The sequence below is a fragment of the Microcaecilia unicolor genome, chromosome 3 (assembly GCF_901765095.1).
Source record: "Microcaecilia unicolor chromosome 3, aMicUni1.1, whole genome shotgun sequence".
Lineage (NCBI taxonomy): Eukaryota > Metazoa > Chordata > Amphibia > Gymnophiona > Siphonopidae > Microcaecilia > Microcaecilia unicolor.
The window spans coordinates 362,251,786-362,273,896 of record NC_044033.1 but is presented as its reverse complement, the minus strand read 5'-3'; the positions used below and the strand labels follow the sequence as shown (position 1 = coordinate 362,273,896).

General features: G+C 40.6%; 1 protein-coding gene across 1 annotated transcript in view; it reads right to left on the bottom strand.

Moving 5' to 3' along the window:
- Window positions 1-22,111, bottom strand: part of DCBLD1 (discoidin, CUB and LCCL domain containing 1) — a 99,592-nt gene that overhangs the window by 4,272 nt on the left and 73,209 nt on the right. The window contains exons 9-14 of the mRNA XM_030198544.1: window positions 18,765-18,889; window positions 17,627-17,774; window positions 16,526-16,642; window positions 9,531-9,618; window positions 8,009-8,058; window positions 4,776-4,895 (exon numbers count right to left, since the gene is read on the bottom strand). Of these exons, the coding sequence (XP_030054404.1) occupies window positions 4,776-4,895; window positions 8,009-8,058; window positions 9,531-9,618; window positions 16,526-16,642; window positions 17,627-17,774; window positions 18,765-18,889 (648 nt within the window). The remainder of the gene's footprint in view (window positions 1-4,775; window positions 4,896-8,008; window positions 8,059-9,530; window positions 9,619-16,525; window positions 16,643-17,626; window positions 17,775-18,764; window positions 18,890-22,111) is intronic.

Here is a 22,111-nt window from a genome sequence, read left to right as displayed (position 1 = left end):
GAATAAGACCATCACATCAGATAAGATTTAACAAGTTGGCCCATTTTTAATGACGCAGGGACTGTCCTTTGTTAAATTGTACAGCGCTGCGTAACCCTAGTAGCGCTTTAGAAATGTTAAGTAGTAGTAGTCACAAAATGTATTAGTATGAAGGGCAGTCCAGAGTCAGAGTGACAGTGCATGGCTCATGGCACTAGCACTGGCCTCTTGCCTTATCTGGATCACAGTTCTGACATTCTCTTCCCACCGTCTTGCTAGTACATCACTGCTCAACTGCTCCCATACCCCATAGTAAAAAGATGTCAATAGGTAGATCCATGTGGTCTCTGCTTCCTCACTGTGCATAACCCTGACCCTTCTCTTTCCCCTCTCATTAAGGTTCCTTTGGGACTATCCCATGCACAGATGAATTCTGTCAATGGGCTGACTGCTATCGCCTTCAGTGAAGCCAGTTCCAGGTATCCACTATACTGCCTGTTGGAAAAAAAAAAAAAAAGCATCTTCGTGCATTCCTTTTGTGCTTCTTTCCCTTCAGCTTCATATGATGACCCCTTGTCTTTCATATTTTTATCATGCAGCAAATAACACTTCTCGTCTTCATCCCTCTCCACAGTGGCATGAGAAAAGTGCTACTTAAACATAGAACTCTCCTTTGGGTCACCGAGAGCTACATGGTTATCTCTGGCCATCTTCAAATCTAGGCTAAAAGCCCACCTTTCTGATGCTGCTTTTAACTCCTAACCCTTACTTGTCCTTTACCCTTATTTTATCATCCCCACCTCATTAATTCCCTTATCTCTTATTTGTCCTGTTTGTCTGTCCTAATTAGATTGTAAGCTCTGTCAAGCAGGGACTGTCTCTTCAAGTGTACAGCGCTGCATACTTCTAGTAGCACTATAGAAATGATAAATAGTAGTAGTAGTAAGTCAGATTACTGCAACTCATTGTATGTGGGTTGCAAATTTTATTGAAAAAATTGCAGACGCTGCAGAATACAGTAGCAAGATTGGTCTACTCTATAGAAAAATATGAGAGCATAACTCCTCCCAATTAAAGCTCATTGGGTGCCAGCACACACCAAGATCACATTTAAGTTTTGCACATTTATTAAAATACTGCATGGCTTAACACCGTACTATATGTGCTCTCTTATCATTCGCCCTACTATGGATGTGTCAAAATTATGAGATCCTTAGGTATTGCCATTTCCCTGCACCTAAAGGTGTTCATTACTCGGGTATTTTTAAATTATCTTTTATGTATCTGTCTGCCAGTTATTGGAATTGTTTACCGAAGAAAAACTTAGGTATTTCTTGAAATTAGATAAATTCTTGAAAACTTGGCTTTTTCAAAAATATTTGAGTTTAAGTTAACTTTGTTTTAAAGAGTGTTGTGTAAAATTCTCTGGGCTATTCCCGGTCCTTTTTGTCTTTCTAATCTACGTCGAGCTGTCCAGGTTTCGCAGAATACAAGCACTTATGTCAGGTCATATGCAGAAATGCAAACATACAAATCTGCCCTTGCTCTAAGGCAGGCACAAACACATGAGCAGAGGCTATGCAAGTATGAATGTATTTTATAAGATACACATAGCCACACCAAAGCACAGCCATTTTATTTTACAAAAGTCCTTTTTTGTGGGTGTGAATATACATGGGTCAGACCTTTCACAAACAGAAATGCTTTCTAAATGACCTTCATTTTACCTTTGATTGCATGCACTTGGACCCTCATCTACATGGTAAGCTGTACTGCAGGAAATGACCAGCATCATATCTATGTGATTTGAGTGTTCTAATGCATACTTATTAGAAGTTTCATTAGTATTAGAATGATATTGCATTATATCTCTGTTATTTGAATTTCAGTGCTGTAAATGTGTATATTTTTGACACCATTTCATGGCAATCCTACTATTAGGTTTTAATTTGCTGTTCTCAAGTTTACCTCATTTATAGTATTTATGTTTATATTTGGTTATTTTTACTATGGTTCTGCTGTTAACAAAATTGTAAGTTTTATGTTAAACTGTACCTGCTGAACACTGCTTTGGGTGAATCTCTTCATAAAGGCAGTTAATAAATCCCAATCAATAAATAAATACCCACTGGAAAGTGCTGGCTCTGACAATAACTGGGTTCAAAAGGGATTAGACAATGTTCTCTTAGGCTTCCGTGGATGGCGTCATGATTGTTGGGGTTGTTTGGGTCTTGCCGCATATGAACAAGTGGAACCAATGTTTCAGCCATCATGCTGTGGCTTTCTTCAGAGTATTAGACAAATTTATAGAAGCTGAAAACTGCAAGCTTTTAAATGTAACTCAGAGATCACTCAAGTTCAATAGATCCTTGAATTGCTAGAATTTGGAAGAATATGGTAGGAAATGGGCAATGTCATGCATGCTCCATTTCTCTAAAGAACTACTGCTGTTCCTGCTGAAGATAAACTTGGTCTGGGCCAGTTTAGAAATTCTAATTTTCTTCACTTTATGCAAAATTAGGACTTGTGGGGGAAGAGAAGGTGTGACCGTGGAGCAGGAATGGAGGTGAGAGACTGAAGAGCCTGAGAAAGGGTGCAGAGGGAGAGGAGTATTTGGTTGCACTGACACGGAAGCTAATTCCTGGTGGACTGCCCCTGGGAAGTGCTGGATCAATGATTCTGCATGCGCCCCAGGTGGCAGTGCAAGCCATGATAAAGGCATTCACCTCTAGAGCCCTCAGCAGTCAGCAAAACAGCATTACTATACCATCACCTTCTAACTCTCAAATCCATAGAGGCCAGTGCCAGGCCTGGTATATTTTGAAATCTTTTGGCAGGCAAAGAAGAAAGGAAGAGATTTTATATTAAGGCTTGCTTGCAAAAGGTAGGGGTCTGAGGTGTTATGGTCACAGGGTAATTATCTTCTCTCAAAATATCCCCTTTAGCAGCTCTGAAACCAGAAAAGGAAAGGTACTTTAGCAAGGACTCTCCCTCTGCTGTATACTGCCCATGGGTCTCACAAAATTAATCTACAGTGGGGGAAATAAGTATTTGATCCCTTGCTGATTTTGTAAGTTTGCCCACTGACAAAGACATGAGCAGCCCATAATTGAAGGGTAGGTTATTGGTAACAGTGAGAGATAGCACATCACAAATTAAATCCGGAAAATCACATTGTGGAAAGTATATGAATTATTTGCATTCTGCAGAGGGAAATAAGTATTTAATCCCTCTGGCAAACAAGACCTAATACTTGGTGGCAAAACCCTTGTTGGCAAGCACAGCGGTCAGACGTCTTCTGTAGTTGATGATGAGGTTTGCACACATGTCAGGAGGAATTTTGGTCCACTCCTCTTTGCAGATCATCTCTAAATCATTAAGAGTTCTGGGCTGTCGCTTGGCAACTCGCAGCTTCAGCTCCCTCCATAAGTTTTCAATGGGATTAAGGTCTGGTGACTGGCTAGGCCACTCCATGACCCTAATGTGCTTCTTCCTGAGCCACTCCTTTGTTGCCTTGGCTGTATGTTTTGGGTCATTGTCGTGCTGGAAGACCCAGCCACGACCCATTTTTAAGGCCCTGGCGGAGGGAAGGAGGTTGTCACTCAGAATTGTACGGTACATGGCCCCATCCATTCTCCCATTGATGCGGTGAAGTAGTCCTGTGCCCTTAGCAGAGAAACACCCCCAAAACATAACATTTCCACCTCCATGCTTGACAGTGGGGACGGTGTTCTTTGGGTCATAGGCAGCATTTCTCTTCCTCCAAACACGGCGAGTTGAGTTCATGCCAAAGAGCTCAATTTTGTCTCATCTGACCACAGCACCTTCTCCCAATCACTCTCGGCATCATCCAGGTGTTCACTGGCAAACTTCAGATGGGCCGTCACATGTGCCTTCCTGAGCAGGGGGACCTTGCGGGCACTGCAGGATTGCAATCCGTTATGTCGTAATGTGTTACCAATGGTTTTCGTGGTGACAGTGGTCCCAGCTGCCTTGAGATCATTGACAAGTTCCCCCCTTGTAGTTGTAGGCTGATTTCTAACCTTCCTCATGATCAAGGATACCCCACGAGGTGAGATTTTGCGTGGAGCCCCAGATCTTTGTCGATTGACAGTCATTTTGTACTTCTTCCATTTTCTTACTATGGCACCAACAGTTGTCTCCTTCTCGCCCAGCGTCTTACTGATGGTTTTGTAGCCCATTCCAGCCTTGTGCAGGTGTATGATCTTGTCCCTGACATCCTTAGACAGCTCCTTGCTCTTGGCCATTTTGTAGAGGTTAGAGTCTGACTGATTCACTGAGTCTGTGGACAGGTGTCTTTCATACAGGTGACCATTGCCGACAGCTGTCTGTCATGCAGGTAACGAGTTGATTTGGAGCATCTACCTGGTCTGTAGGGGCCAGATCTCTTACTGGTTGGTGGGGGATCAAATACTTATTTCCCTCTGCAGAATGCAAATAAATTCATATACTTTCCACAATGTGATTTTCCGGATTTAATTTGTGATGTGCTATCTCTCACTGTTACCAATAACCTACCCTTCAATTATGGGCTGCTCATGTCTTTGTCAGTGGGCAAACTTACAAAATCAGCAAGGGATCAAATACTTATTTCCCCCACTGTATAACTTGTAAGCAAATGTTGCAAGTGGTAACTAGTTATCCTGCAGTCATGGAGGGAGGGAGCAGCAGACTAGATTTAGAAAAGGAAACCTGGGATCCAATGAGCCCATTTCATTTCTCACCCCTGTACTGAAAGCTCTGTGCCCTGCGTCAGGATATATCATGTTATTTACCTGCTTCGTTACATGCGGTGAGATACAACTTTTGTGGACTTTCATTTTCTTTGTTATAGCAGATGGTGAACTCTGTTGACTGGTGTCTGACAAACGGAGGGTTAATCTTCTGCCAGCAGCCTATTAAAAAAAAAAAATACCATTATTCAAAATTGAAATCTTATTTCACAAGCACTCAGGGGGTCCTTTTACAAAGCTGAGCTAGCGTTTTTAGCTTACGCTGAGACGCCCATAGGAATATAAATGGGTATCTCAGCATTTAGCACCAGCGGATTTCTAGCGCAAGCTAAAAACACTAGCACTGCTTTGGAAAAGATCCTCTAGGTTAGCTAGTGAAGTTCATATTTTCTCAGAAGACATTTATATACAGGCCATCTAACTCTCAAAATAAAATTTGTGAAATCCTGGAAATAAGCATCTCCAAGTCCTTCAGGCTGATTTAAAATGTTCTCTCAGCATTAGCCCTTTGTGCACAGCAGCACAAGGACTCTATTACACCCCAGGGCACTATGTGCCAACCCTCACAGCTTCTGCTTTTTAAAAATCAACCCAGAAAACAGCAAAATTTGCTTAAGCCAACATTTTTCCAGCCCAGGAAAAAAAAAAAAAAGCATCTGCAGACATTCACACCTACTTTTTTCTGTGAAATAGTGCATGTAATTTTGAAAATACAATTCTAGACAAATTCTTACTTCCCCCCCACCTCCTCTGGGCCTATGCTTTGGAACCACCTCCAACAAAATGCAGCTAAAAGTATGAACAATTTGGAAGAATGTGAATATTTTCACTTGTGATAAACAAAGCAGTGGAATCAAATGCATTTATTGTTCCAATAAATGCATTTGATTCCACTGCTTTGTTGTTTTTTATCTACTGTTTTGTAAGCAGTTGTGTGCCTTTTTTTTTTTTTTTTTTTTTTAATTTTCACTTGTGGACAGCACAGGCAGTTTTTATTCTATCCTTTCACCCTGTCAGTAGCCCCTTTACATTGATTGAGAGCTTTTAAGAATTCAGTCGGTTTTGGCAACAAAAATGCCACATGCTGCAAGTCTAGGCACTATTCTGAAATGGCACGTCTTGTCTGACGATTTCGTTTTTCACAACCAGAGAAATTAAAGCCAAAATTTTATTCATAAAATGAGGTGAAGCGGTGTGGTAGCTGTGTTAGTCCACTGTTAAAAGGTTATAAATATAAATAAAGAAAGCACACAAAATAAGATGACTTAATACATTTTTTGATTAACTTTTGAAGGCAATTTCTTCACATCAATAACGTTTTGTCAGTTCAATAAAAAAAAAAGATATCACCTTATTTTCATTGCTTTGTTTTATTTTTATTTTCATTGCTTTGTTTTATTTTTATTTTCTATAAAATTATGTGAATCTTCAGAGTCCTGTTCTTCTCTTGGTACTTTTTTTTGCACACATTCTGGGCTCGAATGTCTTTTCCTGTGGTGATTTTTTTTCTACTCCTGAGGGTGTAGGAAATTAAACTCTTGCCAGAACAGAGAGATACCATTTCAAAAATAAGGGGTCTTTTACAAAGGCATGCTAGCGTTTTTAGTGCATGCTAAACACTAGGGACATCCATAGGCATATAAGGGCATCTCTAGCATTTAGTGCACACTTATTTTTAGCGCATGCTAAAAATCGCTAGTGCACTTTTGGAAAAAGGGCCCTAAGTGAGCTGCAAGCGTTCTGTTTGTGTTTGCCTGACACTTAACTCTTACTCTGTGGGCTACTTTTAACAACCATTTCCCATGTGTAAAGCCTGCAGTGCATGTGGGAAAGGGCTTTTATCAAACTGCAAAACCACACAGGACCACAAAAGTACATGCCGGAAAACTGTGTGCCTAGTTTCGTGCAATCTCCGTATAGGTACTCCCAGGAGTGTAGTCTGGACAGAGTAGAGGCGATTGCTTGCAGCTCCTGTGCAATGGAACTCCCTTCCATTGCTGAACTTTCCTTAAAGAACTTTATAAAAAGCTTTGAAAACCTGGTTTTTCGAACAGGCTTTCAATTAATCACATAAGGAGTTGTGTTATCATATTGCACTGTTAAAATCCTCCCTTCTCCCCAGTTCTTGCTCTAAGTACTGTCTCTCTCTCCTTCCCCTATCTCCTCTATTTACCCTTCACCTTGTGACTGACTAGTCTACTGCTGAGTGAGTGATACTATCTATCCTATCAAATATTGTAGTTCTTTTCTGAATTTTTCTGTTTTTAGCTTGTAAACTGCCCAGATCTACAAGTTATCTTGGGTGGAATAGTAAGTTCAAATAAACTATTTTATAAAAGTATGCATATATATATACACAGATTTACACCTTTTTGAAAGCACGTGTAAGTTTGTGCATTGAGAACTGTGTGATATTGGGACTAGATCTGCCCTTATAAAACAGACTTAAAACAGGTATTTTGGACTTCTCACACAGGCATCCTGTTGTAAAAAAAATGCTCTGCATGTTTATATTCTCTGATACCAATATATACCTTGACTCGCCACTTTTATTAAAATATTTCAGGATAAAATTAAGAGGTATAATTAGATGTTTTATTTAGAGAGCGCATCAAACGAACGGACAAGATCCACTAAGATGCTGCCTAAGGTTTTCAAGAAAACATACAGAGAGCAGACGACTGGTAACACAGATGCTTTTATCTTTCTGTGGATCCGTTAACACAATCGAAAAACGCAGGGCTCCTTTTACAAAATGGCGCGACCGATTAGCATGCGCTGAATGGGAAGAAACCCATGGGAACAAAATGGGCCTCTTCACATTCAGTGCGCTGCTTCGTAAAAGGAGCCCTAAATGCGGGTTATTAATTCAATGTATTAAAATGTCAAACCATAAAATCAGACCACTGTCTCCTCAGTTACAGAGTAGGGCATGTCAGGGAGGACTGCGGTTTTGGTCTCAAAATGCACAACTTTGTTTTCAATACTGATCCCTCAGTTATCTCCCCACCCACCTCCATGTCATTAAAGGATCAGAGTAACCTATAATCAGTCTGGAATGATCAGAGGTACATGGGACCTGTGTGGTTTCAACAGCACATGCTCATCATCTGTGGATAATTCTTATGTCAGTTTGACAGATAAACAAAGCCTGCAAGGCACTCATCTCCTCCCCTCTCCCCCCCCCCCCCCCCCCCAAAAAAAAAAAAAATCCAATATAGTTACTACAGTTTCTCACATAAAAGGAGTACAACGAAAGCACATTTTCCACAGACCTGTTTTCTGGTTATCGGTTGCACTGTAAGGATCCCCTTTTGTCTTTCTCCTGGAAGAAACAAGGGGTTCATGCATGAGCTTCTCAGAGATGGCTCTTCAATCTTCCAGCCTCAAGTAAGACTGGACTTACAGCTGTCTACATAAGCTGCTACCTCTGTACTCCACTGGCACATTATCATGGAAGAGACCAGAAATTGAGCTTTTTCCCCTGCTGTATCTGAATACATTTGAATGAAGAAGACATTCATTGGACCAGTTCACACTTTGATAAGATATGTTGTATCTACCATGTTCCAAGTACTGGAAGCATGGAAGCTTTGAAAACAATAGAACTCACTCTTTGAGCTTGCCCCTGCTCAAATTATTTTCCAATATAGCTCATGCTTTTTCAGCTAAATTTTAAGGTGAGTTACATTCAAGTGCAGCAGGCGTTTCCCTGTCCTCAAATGTCAGGCAATATAGGGTTAAGAGGTTTGCCCAAGATCACAAGGAGTCTCACTGGGATTTGAACCCTGGCTTCCCCGGTTCTGAGCCCGCTCCTCTAACCACTAGATTACTAATCTGCTTACACTCAGCTACTGTATAGGGACAGCCTAACACATTGACCAGGACATGATTTCATGATTTCTGTTTATTACTGGCATCAACCCCACATCTTATTCTATATTACTTGCTTTTTTGCCCCCTACACAGACTCAAATGATTTTAACCAGTCAACAAAGCAGGCATGTGCTAGAACTCACAAGCCTGTCATATACAAACAACCCCAAGGTTGAATTCCTCCCCCCTATTCACTGACACAATGTTGATATGATCAGCAATATACTTTCTTGTTCAAAGCACGGATTATACAGATTCAATATTACCAGTGGCCCAATATTACCAATTGTGCCCAAAGAACCTTGAGGGCAAAGTGTGGCAAGCATGAATTACTTTTAAATAAGTTGCTAGCCCACCAATCTCCAGTTTTCATTAATTCAAATACTTTCCCCAGCAGCCTGAGACCTCCTGCTGGGCTGAAGTCTTGCAATAACGTCACACTTTAGACTGGCAGTGGAACGTGAGGTCAGGGCAGAGTTATTGAAGAAAGCCAGTGTTGGAACTAACTTTTAAATAAGGTCATATTTGCTGTGCTCTGCCTTCTTTAAATTTTGGGGCGTGGCAAGGCTGGAAGGCATGGGTGATCCTTCCCCTCCCACCATGATGGGGAGACACTCATTTGAGCTTGTGCCACTGAACAATACCCTGTTTTTAGTGAAAACAACAAAAAAGATATAATCATCAGTAGAATGTGTTTAGCAGCATTTCACCATCAACTATTTTTCCATATGAGCATCACAATGCACCAAAATAGATGTTCCAGTCTGTGAAAATGTGGAATTTTGTCTTGTGCTAAATACAGCTCAGGTGTGATTTAGGGTAGCTTCCAGCTTAGGGAGCGACGTAAAATACGGAGCACTTCAAAAGAATGTGGTACTCAGTAAGTTAACATCTTTGCTCATGATCAGAAACAGAACCTACTTTCGCACGGTAGCACAGATCCCAATCCCGGCCAGGAGCAGACACAGGACCACCACTACTGGAGCAACTATTGCCACAAGATGCAAACCTAAAACAGAGAAACACAGCATTGACAAGGGGCAGTGAAGCTTCTTCCTTCTAAGACAAAATGCCCACAGATGTAAAAATATACAACACTGAAGATGAGATTGATGTCAAGGTTGCAACTACTCCAGCCCATGACCACCAAGTTGATTTTTTGGTAAACAACAAACTCCCCCCCCCACCCCCCCAAAAAAGGCGACAGGGTCATGCAGTTAACAACATTACATTGGTTGTCATGTAGTTACATCTAAAATGTAATGTTATTGTTGACATTATTAAGGAATTATGATGTGTTTAGAAGAGTATATGGTTGATGGGTTAAACTGGGGGGGGGGGGGGGTATATGGGTTGGGATGTACTTTTAAATGTGATTTTTTTTGTGGAGCTACCTGGAATCCATGTTAAAATTGTAAATAAAATAGTGACTAAAACTCACGTAACCTGAAAACAATAATAAAAAAAAAATTAAGAAACTTTTTTTTTTTATATGCAAGTCATAACCACAATGCATTGTTCAAAAATAACTGATAAATTATAGAAGTGATATCATACATTTACTGGCTAGGCCATGCTTCTTGTGCACATTGCAAATTTAAATTCTTTAGTGCAGGATACAAATACTACTACTCCTCATTTCTATAGCGCCACTAGACGTATGCAGCGCTGGGCACTTGAACATGAAGAGACAGTCCCTGCTTGACAGAGCTTACAATCCTAATCAGCACAATTAAGGGATAAGGGAATTACTTAAGGTGAGAATGATAAAACAGACAGAGGCATATTTTCAAAGCACTTAGCCTTCCAAAGTTCCATAGAAACCTATGGAACTTTGGAAGGCTAAGTGCTTTGAAAATATGTCTAATAGGTACTGAACAAGTTAATAGGGGTTAGGAGTTAAAAGCAGCCTCAAAAAGGCGAGGCTACAAATACCCACAAAGTCAATACACATCAGAAAAATAAGGGAAGGAAGCAAAAGTCTGTACCCTGGGCACAGTTGAGCTGTGCAGGCATTGCTGCACAGACAGATTTACCGAAAATACACAAATACAACTTTTGAAACATGAACAGAAAAAGGAAGGGGCAAACTGAAAGCCCAGTGGCAGAATCTTCCCATCCTTAACCCAAATAAAATAAACCCCCCAAAACTTCTGCATTAACAGAATTCAAACTATGACTAAAGCAGAAACAATATTTTCCCAGATGGTCTATGGTAATCAGAATGTGTTGCCCCATTGTCAGCAGTCTGGCTGCAGCTCAGATGAAGCTGTTGGAAAGCCCCCATTTTCCCAACTGAGTGGAATGCAGTGTCTCAACGTCCTCACCATTTAGAAAAAATACCACTCCAAACATTTTAAAATCATTTCTGAGCAGATATTTAAGCACAGAACTGTAACAACCCCTTTGAGATGAGGCTATGGACTGTTTATTAATATCCCAATATTACTCCAGCCAGGGCAACTATAGACAATAAAAACCCTCTACAAGCACAAGAAAATCCACCCTGTACAAGCACAAGAAAATCCCCTTTTGTTTCTGAACTTCAAAATGATTTCTTCTAAAGGAATTCTGCACAGCTTTGCAATGCAGAATTTACACAGAATTCTTCCCTGGTAGAGACTTTGCTCTTTCTTCATAAAATTTCTTTGCAGCCAGTTCGTACAGTGCAGCTGTGTGTACAGACCTCCAAAGTCTATAAATAGTGCCCAAAGTTATAGAATAAGGTCAGTTACATGTGTAACTTAATTTGCTAATTGGCAACAAGTACCAATAATTGTCAAACATTAATTGCCACTAATTTGTAGTTAAGAACATAAGAATAGCCATACTGGCTCAGACCAACGGTCCATCCAGCCCAGTATCCTGCTTCCAACAGTGGCCAATTCAGGTCAGAAGTACCTCAGAGAAACCCAAATAGCAGCATCATTCCATGCTTCCAATCCCAGGGCAAGCAGTAGCTTCCCCATGTCTGTCTCAATAGCAGACTATGGACGTTTCCTCCAGGAACTTGTCCAAAGCTTTTTTAAACCCAGATACACTAACCGCTGTTACTAAGTTACTGTAGCAACAAGTTTCAGAGCTTAACTGAGAGAAAAACTATTTCCTCCTGTTTTAAAAGTATTTCCATGCAATTTTATCGAGTGTCCCCTAGTCTTTGTACTTTTTGAATGAGTTTCGATTCACCTCTACCTGCTCCACACCACAGCTTCACTCATTCCTAGATGCTGGTCAGGTAGTTTTTAGTTTATTTGAATCTTTCTGCTGCCTTGGACCTAGTGGATCCCTTCAGATTTCTCTGTTTCTTTCTGATAGTTGACAAAGTCGTAGATAAAGCAAAACACCCAAGTCTTTGTCTTGTGATGTTCCCCAAGAGTCTATTCTCTCTCTTTTATTATTCAACATTTTTCTAAGTTCCTTAGCATTTCTTATCCAGAATTACAATATCAAATTCTTCATATATGAAGACGATATCCTCCTCTTTATCCAGTATCTCCTTCCACGCCTGATCTCACACCTTTTCAGTGCTGCCTGTGTTCTCTTGCTGATTGGCCTTTAGAACACAAGATGGTCCTTAACTCTTCAAAAAGAACTGCTTGTTGAATCTCGGGTTTACTATCTGCTCCTATTCCACTTAACCTTTTCAATATCCAAATCATTCCCATGAGCTTCTTTCGGTATTTGGGTGTTTTCGACTCGTGTTTGATCACCAGGTTTCTCAAGTGATCAGGAAGGGGTTTCTACTAGATCTGCCGTATTCGATCTATCAAACAATTTCTCAATTTTCCTGCCCTCCATACTTATCCATGCCTTTGTCATCAGTCGTATTGATTACTGTAACTATCTACCGTGGTATTTCTGGGTATCTTAAGAACATAACAGCCATACTTGATCAGACCAATGGTCCATCCAGCCCAGTGTATCCAGCTTCCAGTAACTGACTTGCATCTCTATTCGATAAAATGAGCACCTAATTTATATGGCACACAACTCGGGGATGTGGGCAGGTCAGACGCATGCCAAGCAATTAGGCACTATGTTATAGAATATTGTCAGTTACGTGCTTGCCAGTATTTAGATGCGAAAGTCTAATGCAGCCATTCACATGGCATAAGTGCTTGTTAAGTTAGATGTGAAAATGCAGACTTATGCTAGTGGAGGAGTAGCCTAATGATTAGTGCAGTGGCCTGAGAACCTGGGAAACTCTGTTCAATTTCCACTGCAGCTCCTTGTGAGTCTGGGTAAGTCACTTAACCTTTCATTGCCCCAGGTAAAAAATAAGCAACTGAGTATAGGTAAACCGCAAAACACTGATTGTAACCACAGAAAGGCGATATGTCAAATCCCATCTCCATTCCCCATTATTCTATAATGGCAATTATGCAATATAAAAGTCACGCTCGGTACCCAGCAGTTTGGGCAACCTTTCTAGAATTTCCCCCAAGTGGCCACAGAAGCCAGCGAGAAGAGTCGGTGCCATTATCTTTTGCACCACACAGCTCTGTGTGTGTTAACAGCACAGTGACTAAAGTCCAATGTTGTTCTTGTGAGAACTGTGAAAAGTAGGGCTAGTACAAGGTTAACAGGCACCCCCCCCCCCCCCCCCCGGCATATCTTCAGCCTTGCGTTACTCTCTCCCATTAACTTTCAGACCCTCTCAATCATGAACAGCCCAACTTCACTCCTCCCAGAATAATCTGGGTAAATGGGCTATTTGAAAACTGCCCACCCTCCCTGCTGGTAAAAGTAGCTCCTGTTGTATCTGAGTATGTAGTTTTCAGGACCTATTGTTTTCCTTTGACTGCAGCTGCTTTTTTGGTGCACCCAGAAGCTGCTGCTGTGCTGCCCTAGGTGACTGCCTAGTGTTTCCTTGAGGCAGTCCTGAGCATATGATTTCAGGTACTGAATGGCACATATGATGGCTTAAAAAAAAAAAAGAATATGCTGGATGTAGGATGGGGCCATTAGGAGGTGAGCAGGAAGAAAGGGACAGGAAAGGAACTATTGAAGGCTGAATGCTGGAAGAGGTATCAGGTGGAGTAACTCAGGCAGGTATACGAGTTGCAATAGAGTGTAGGAAGTATGAATGTGTTGGGGAAAAGAAGCTGGAGAGGCGATAAACAGAGTACTGGGCAGACAAGCTGGAGAGTTTTCTACTGCCTTATGCCCAAGGCTTCTGGATTTCAGGGAGTTTCTACTACTACTACTAATCATTTCTATAGCGCTACTAGACGTATGCAGTGCTGTACACTGGACATAAAGAGACAGTCCCTACTCGAAAGAGCTTACAATCTAACTAGGGCAAACAGGACAAATAAGGGATAAAAGTTACAAAAGGTGGGGATAAAAGTGGGTGCTGAGAAGTGAGTAAGGGTTAGGAGTTAAAAGTGACACCAAAAAGGTGAGCTTTTAGCCTAGATTTGAAAACAGCCAGAGATGGTGTTTGATGTACAGGCTCAGGAAGTCTATTCCAGGCATATGGTGCAGCAAGATAAAAGGAACGAAGTCTGGAGTTTGAAGTGGAGGAAAAGGGTGCAGATAAGAGAGACTTACTGAGTGAGCAGAGTTCCCGGGGGAGGAGTGTAGGGAGAGACAAGAGTGGAGAGGTACTAAGGAGCTGAGGAGTAAATGCTCTTGTAAGTCAATAAGAGGAGTTTGAACTATATGTGTAAATGGATAGGGAGTCAATGAAGTGACTTGAGGAGAGGGCTAATATGAGCATAGCGAGACTGGCGGAATATAAGTTGTGCAGCTGAATTCTGAAGGAGAGAGAGATGGCTTAGTGGGAGACCTATGAGAAGCAAGCTGCAATATTCTAAGCGAGAGATGATAAGTGTGGATAAGGGTTCTGGTAGTATGCTCAGAAAGGAAAGGATGAATTTTGGTGATATTATAGAGAAAGAAACAACAGGTTTTAGCAGTCTGTTGAATATGTGCAGAGACAGAGAGAGAGAAGTCGAAGAGGACTCCAAGGTTATGAGCTGATAAAACAGGGAGGATGATATTGTTATCCACAGAGATAGAGAATGGGGCAAGAGGAGAGGTTGGTTTAAGGGGAAAGATGAGAAGCTCAGTCTTGGTCATGTTTAGTTTCAGATGGTGGTGAGACATCCAGGCAATGTCAGACAGGCAGGCTAATACTTTGGCCTGGATTCCTATTGAAATTTCTGGTGTGGAGAGGTAGATCTGTGTCATCAGCGAAAAGGTGATACTGAAATCCATGGGATGAGATCAGAGTACCAAGGGAAGAAGTATAGATAGAGAAAAGAAGAGGTCCCAGGAAGATCCCCGAGGTACACCAACTAACAGTGGGATAGAACTGGAGGAGGATCCACCAGAGTATAAACAAAGTACGATGGGAGAGAGAAGGAAATCCAAGTGAGGACAGCATATCAAGGAGTAGGCGGTGATCAACAGTGTCAAAAGCAGCAGATCGAGAAGGATCAGAATAGAATAGAGAACTTTGGATCTGGCCAGGAAGAGGTCATTGGAGACTTTAGCAAGTGCTGTTTCAGTTGAGTGAAGAGAGCGAAAGCCAGATTGAAGTGGATCAAGAATAGTTTGGGATGAAAGTCAAGAAAGCAGTGAACAGCACGTTCAAGTATCTTGGACAGGTAAGGGAGTAGGGAGATGGGGTGATAGTTGGACCGACCAGTAGGGTCCAATGAAGGTTTTAAGAGGAGTGGTGTTTGAAGGCATCTGCAACAGTCACAGTGGAAAGTGAAAGATTGAGGATATGACAGATAAAAGGGATGACAGTAGGAGAGATAGTGCTAAGTATTTTGATAACTTTGTGGTGTACGTGGTACCTTCTTCTGGCCCTGATGTTTCGGAACCATTTGACACAGGAAAGTATCCAAGACTGGTCTTTTTCGTGAGCAAATGCTTGTGTATCTTTCAATTCAAACTTAACACAGAAAAAACACATTGTCTCATCCTTTCTTCCCAATACAACATGAACAAACCCACCAATATAGCCACCCCAGACCATACTCTACCTATCTCAGACAATCTGAAAATTCTCCGAGTTATAATAGACAAACCTAACACTAGAGAATCAAGTGAAATCAACTACAAAGAAAATGTTCCACTAAATGTGGAAACTCAAATGAGTGAAACCTTTCTTCCCGAGAGAAATATTTCACAATTTAGTACAATCTATGGTACTAAGCCATCTAGACTACTCCAACGGAATCTGTGCGGGATGCAAAGAACAATAAATTCCAAACTGCTCAAAACACAGCAGCCTGGCTTATATTCGGAAAACCGAGATTCAAAAGCGCCAAACCCCTTCGAGAAAAACTGCACTGGCTTCCAATAAAAGAACGTATTGCATTTAAAATTTGCACCCTGGTCCATAAAATTATATATGGCGAAGCCCCGAGTTACATGATAGACCTTATAGACCTACCAACCAGAAACATAAGATCCGCACGAACATACCTAAATCTCCACCATCCGAGCAGCAAAGGTCTCAGATACAAATCAACCTATGCATCCAGCTTCTCCTATATAAGCACACAGTTATGGAACACATTACCGTCTGCCGTGAAAACAACATATAACCACCTAAGCTTCCGGAAATTACTGAAAACCAACCAATCCAAAAAGGCATACCCTAACGATCCAAGCTCATACTGGACATAATTTAACCTCCTCCTGATAATTCCCCAATGTGTCTGTCACTCATGAACTTTTACTCTACTACCATATCACCTTGTATTTGTTCTACCGATACTGGTGGTTGCCACTAAGGTACTATGTAAGCCTCACTGAGCCTGCAAATAGGTGGGAAAATGTGGGATACAAATGTAACAAATAAATAAATAAAATAAAGACCCTATAACTCCCTTTTCCTAAGAGAAATTCAGTCCAGGAAACATGCAGCTCAGTAATACTATCCAGCACAGAGTTACCTAGGTCCGACTTTTCCGATGGGATAACTTCTGTGATGGTCCTGTCTTCATTCACTATCAATATCCCCATGCTCTGATTTTTTTTTTGCCAGGATGGATGATTGGAGGAATTATAAACTGCACAAGAAAAGAAACAGTTTAAAATAGTAAATGACCAGCTCTGGGGAGAACAACTTCAGTGGCACAGGAAACAGCTCATAATCCAGACATTCAGGACTGCAGTGGTTTGCTTAACAATGAATCTGCTTGGTGGGCAAACCCTCATCTTCAGTAGCTTTGTATACAGCACTTGGTTAAGCTGGACATTGGCTACATTTCTGTCAGCAGCAGCCATGGTACTATGGTTGTAGTGGAATCTATAGAAAGAAGTGTCTGAAAATTAATGCTGTTGGAGCCATTTTTCAACACACTGTACGCAGCACTCTGTCCTTTTAAGTTGTATGGAGCTGCATTAAGGGATTTCATTAATGACCCACGTTATCTACCCCTTATCATGGGTTAAAGGGCTCTAACACTGGTTTTGGTACCCTATTAAGTGGCTTTGCCCTTTACAGAAATATGACGGGGTTGCTGGTGCCATTTTGGATCCCGGTGTTGGCGAGGGCAGGAGTGACTGGGGATTGCTCGTCTGGCCAATTAGGTACCTGGGATTTTCAAAAGTAGGCCCTGAGGAGGCCTTCAGGAGTAATTTTTTTTTTTTTTAAGTATTGCCAGTCCTTTTAAGATGCAGCCACGAGGTGGCTTACAAGCAGTGTTATTCATTTTACACAACAGTCATATAATTTCTGAGATCAGTGTGCAGTGGTGGGAAGAAAATGGAGATATCGCAGGCTGGTGACTCCTGTGGTAAATGCTCAATTTTTTCACACCTTGATAACTCTCCCCCCCACTTCAAATCATTCTTGCTATTTTTTTCATCCAACTGTATTCTAGACTGTATCATCCCCAAGTCTAATACACAGAGAAGACTATACTATGGTTATGTGGGGAAGAACTTGGAAGAGACTAAGCTTGACCTGAAGTCTTTTGGTAAACCCAAGTCAGAAGCGGTTTAGTGGTCTCCCTCCCCTGGCCACCTTCCCCTTCCTCCCCTACACTCACCTTGCGTCATCTGACAGCCAAGTAGCTCCACCTTCAGTGCAATCCTCTGGTGCCAGGTCTGCGGTACAATCTGCACGTAACGAGCAACTAGGGGAGGGAAAAAAGTATTTTGGGATGTGTCCAGGTAATTAGAGTTGCCCTTGAATATCTGTAATTCAAATGGAAAAGAAAAAAGTGCTGCACTTGAAATAGTCAACATTTATAAATCATGCTATTCTTATACCTCTAACCAATACAACTAAGGAATTTAAATCCTTTTAGAAAAAATGAAGCACATAATACATCTATGCCTGTCTCCACTCACAAGCCATCCAATATCTCTTCTTATAGTGGTTAAAATACTAAAATGGGCACCTGATATCACTGAATGAAAATCAAAAATTCAACTCCCCCGCCTCAATTTCTGTTCTTTTTTATCCCCTCCTTAGGGGGCTGACCAAGGCACCTCCAGTTCCTCTGCTGGTGCGGGCCAGAGTGGAGATCTTGTTTTGAGGTTAAACTCCTCATTCCTGTATGGGCAGCTGCCCCCCTCCCCCATCTGAAATCCAACACATCAGTAAGGCAAATTTAATCCTGCTAGACGGGAGCCACAAGACCGTCCCATAAAATACAATTTCAGCAGATGGCTAAAAACTTACTTGTGAGCAAATCACCTTCCCTTCCCCCCAAATGTCACAAAACAGACTATCAGCACTAGAATATTGCTCCCACCCAAACAAAAAGCAAAAAAAAAAAAAAAACCTCAGAACTTTCACAGCTTTTTGCCACTACCAAATAGTGGAGCATTGGTACATGACTTAAAATACATAAGTGATTAACGCTAGGGGTCATATTTCCATATAATTGGGGGAAGGGGAGTGAAGGGCTGCCAGAAGCTGGGGTGATTTTATTGCAATTTTTAGGCCCTAACATGACTTGTAGTGTTTTACATCTCATTACTGCTTAACCCGCGACAACTTAAAATACTGCTGCAGTCATTTTGGTCAGGCAACATTAGGACCATTTAAGTCACGTTAAAGCCCATAATACTGCTTGATAACCACCTTCCTTAACCCATAGGCATGACAGAAATGAAAGGAGAAATCTAAAGTTTGGTTGTCATCTATTAGACTATTAAAATCATTTGCTTTCTCCTTACCTTTTCTTCCTTGCTGAGGGGTCCCTTGTACGTCTTCCATCTTGAACCTTCCTTTTTAAATGATATCACATATGTCTTCACATAAAAGTTAAAGTCTGGATGCATGGATCCCCTTGTTATAATCCCTTTAAGGAAGGAAAAAAAGAAAAAGAAAATTTGAACTTGCTGACAGTGACAAAATACAGAACAGATGAGGTGCTCTCTCTTAAGCACTGTTTCAGACACATTTTACACTGTGCGCAATTCAGCTGTACATCAAAGAGTGTAATTATCAAGGCTGAGGTCACTGTACAGGTGAATCACTGCTAAACTCGCTAACCAGTGCCACTTAACACACTCAGAAGATGGGGGACAAAATCAAGAAGTCTGCAAACCCTCAAAGATAAATGTGGTCAAAAGAAAATACCTCACAGGAACACCACCCTTCACACACTGTCTTTTTAACAGAAAAATGCATGAAGGAATAAAAAAATAATACAAGTCAAAAAGCACATCAATTCGTGCCACAGCCTGCATCATTAATTCAGTCAGGCATGAAAAATATTTGCCTCTTAGGGGAGAAAGGCAATGGAACAAATATACAGAAGGGAAAAATAATGTGCTCCTTTAGGATCTAATTCACAGAGATATTAAAAGGCAATAATAATAAACAGTATGTCAGGATTAAAGGCCTCAGAGAGATTCCTGAGGTATTGTGAACTGCAGAGGAAACAGCTGGTCTAAATGGTCGGTTTTCCTAATGGAAAGAGGCGAATGGTATAATGTTCCAGGGATTTGTACTGGGACCAGCCTTAGATGGAGTAGCGGCAGCGAGCAGAAAACAGGGGGATTCTTTCCTGCCCCCATAACTGAAGAGGCCACTACACCACCTGGGCGGGCCCTGGCCTTCAAGGTAGGTGTTCGGAGGGCTGTAGTGTGAGAGTGGAGCGCAGCGCAATGGGTAAGAATGGCGGTTTCTGGTGCCCCTCAAATGCTGGCGTCCCCCTGCCGTGCATACCTTGCTTACCGTGTTCCGCCGGCCCTGCTCACCTATAAAGGCAGGCTAAAAAGGTTAGAGCTCTTCAGCTTGAAAAAGGCGTCAGAGGGGAAATGAGAAAGGTTTACAAAAAAACAGCAAGCTAATAGGGAATAGTTATTTACCCCAAATACTGCAGTTCATTAAACAGGTAGCAGATTTAAGACAACTTTCAGAAAATATTAAGCTGGGGAATTCTTGGATGGAGGATGTGGTCCAGGGCAGGACTACAGCTGGGTTTAAACAAATAAGCAAAAAATCAAATTGGTCTGATGCATTATGGTATCCTTTCTGTTCTTAAACTCCTGTTTCTCAAAGTGTATGGAAATAGAAATGTTCCTAAAGGTCATGCGTATTAGTTGAAATGTTTTGCATGCACTGCACTGTAACTTTAGCACATAAAATTTGAAAGATTATACATTAATAGTATAGAGTTTGGAAAGCCAACTCCACCTATTTTACTAACGTATTGTATCTGTGAATATTCATTTATATGCTATTAACCTCTCCTATTATTGATTTTAATTGTACACTGCTTTGATGTTTTTGTATGAAAAGAAAATGTAATGTTATACATGACAATTTATAATTTATACACTGGTTACATATGAGAGTACATAAATTATAAATTTGTATACATTTTTGCTTTCACCATTTTATTTTATTTATAAACCCGCCTATTAACTAGGCTAACAAAATAGGCACAAAGCAGTAAAAATATAACAAAACAGACCATATCATTACATAAACAAAAATATATATTAAAATTACTTCCTGGCAGTACTCAGTTCAACTACTCAAAATTCTAAAATAGATTTCAGCAAACGATATGCCTTCAATTTTTTCTTAAATGTACTAATCTCAACCACAAATTAGTGTCTGTTTGTTCCATATTACAGGTCCTACAAAAGGCAGTGCAGCAGTAACGGTATAATGCAACTGAGTCATAGAAGGCACTAACTGTTGTGTATTTTCAGAACGCATCGATTTGGCTTATAATGTAACAAAAGCTGAGACATAAGCTGGTGCTAAACCATACAAGATTTTAATAGCTAATACTAATAATTTAAATCATACCCTATATTAAAAAAAAAAAAAAAAAAAACAGGGAGCCAATGCAGTGATTTCACTGAAATGGTATCATGCTCTGACTGACACAATCCACAAATCATGCAGACAGCAGCATGTTGAACTACCTGCGAAGCTTGGAACTTAGCCTGATGCACCCCCAAATAAAGAAAGTCAGTCAGTCCTAGAATGTACCAAACTTTGAACCACAATCTGAAAAAAAAAAAAAAAAAAAAAGAAAGAAAATTTGTTCAAAAAAAAAAAATTTTTGTTCAAAACTCAATTGGAAAAAACATGTTTGTACCAATTTAAGACACTTGACCTTGCATGGACAACTTAGTTATAAGTGATACATACGTTTTTTTGAATAAATAAATAAAAAATTATAACCCCCAAGCAAATCTGATCTTTTTTAGGAACCATATCACCACCAAAATTAAATGGGGCATAACCCCCAATCAATACAAGTTCTACTCACAATCATAATTTCTCTTTTGTGAATGTTCAGTGCCAAACTATATTCTTGCATCTAACTCTATTTTACTCAGATAAGGATTTCATCTCTGGTTGTGTAAAATTAAATTATGTACAGGAAAAAAAAAACTAACTTCTCTCCTGTAAAATACACCATAATGGAATCAACTACAGATTAAATAGCAATGCCAACAGAATAGAACCTTGTGGAACCCCCACATGCACTTCATACACAGACATCAAATCTTCTCAACTCATTTGAATGGTATAACTGGATAGATAAAACACAAACCATTCCAATCTCATATAATCCCTTAAACCAATCTCATATACTCTCTCAACTATAATACTATGATTATCAAAAGCAGAAGACATATCTAGTGATACTATACAAAACATAACATCGTCCAACCCCTTCTTAACACATCAAAAACAGACAATAAACGAGTCTCACAACTGTATCCTTTTTGAAATCCATATTGATGCGCAGCTAGTACCCCATGGCAATCCACATATTCAAGCAATTGTTCAAGCACAATTTTTTCCAACTGTTTTAGACAGAGCAGGCAACACAGATAGGATGATAATTTTAAAGTACCACTGGGATCAAGGCCCTCCTTTTTAAGAGGGGCTTCACAGTTGCAGTTTTCAAACAAGAAGGAAGACAACCTTCAGAGAATGATCTATTAACAACCTTACTGAAAAAAGGAACCATCTTTTTGCCCAATCCCTTCAGAACCAGCGAAGAGCATGGATCTAACAAAGCTCGAGCAGGCTTCCAAAATTTCAG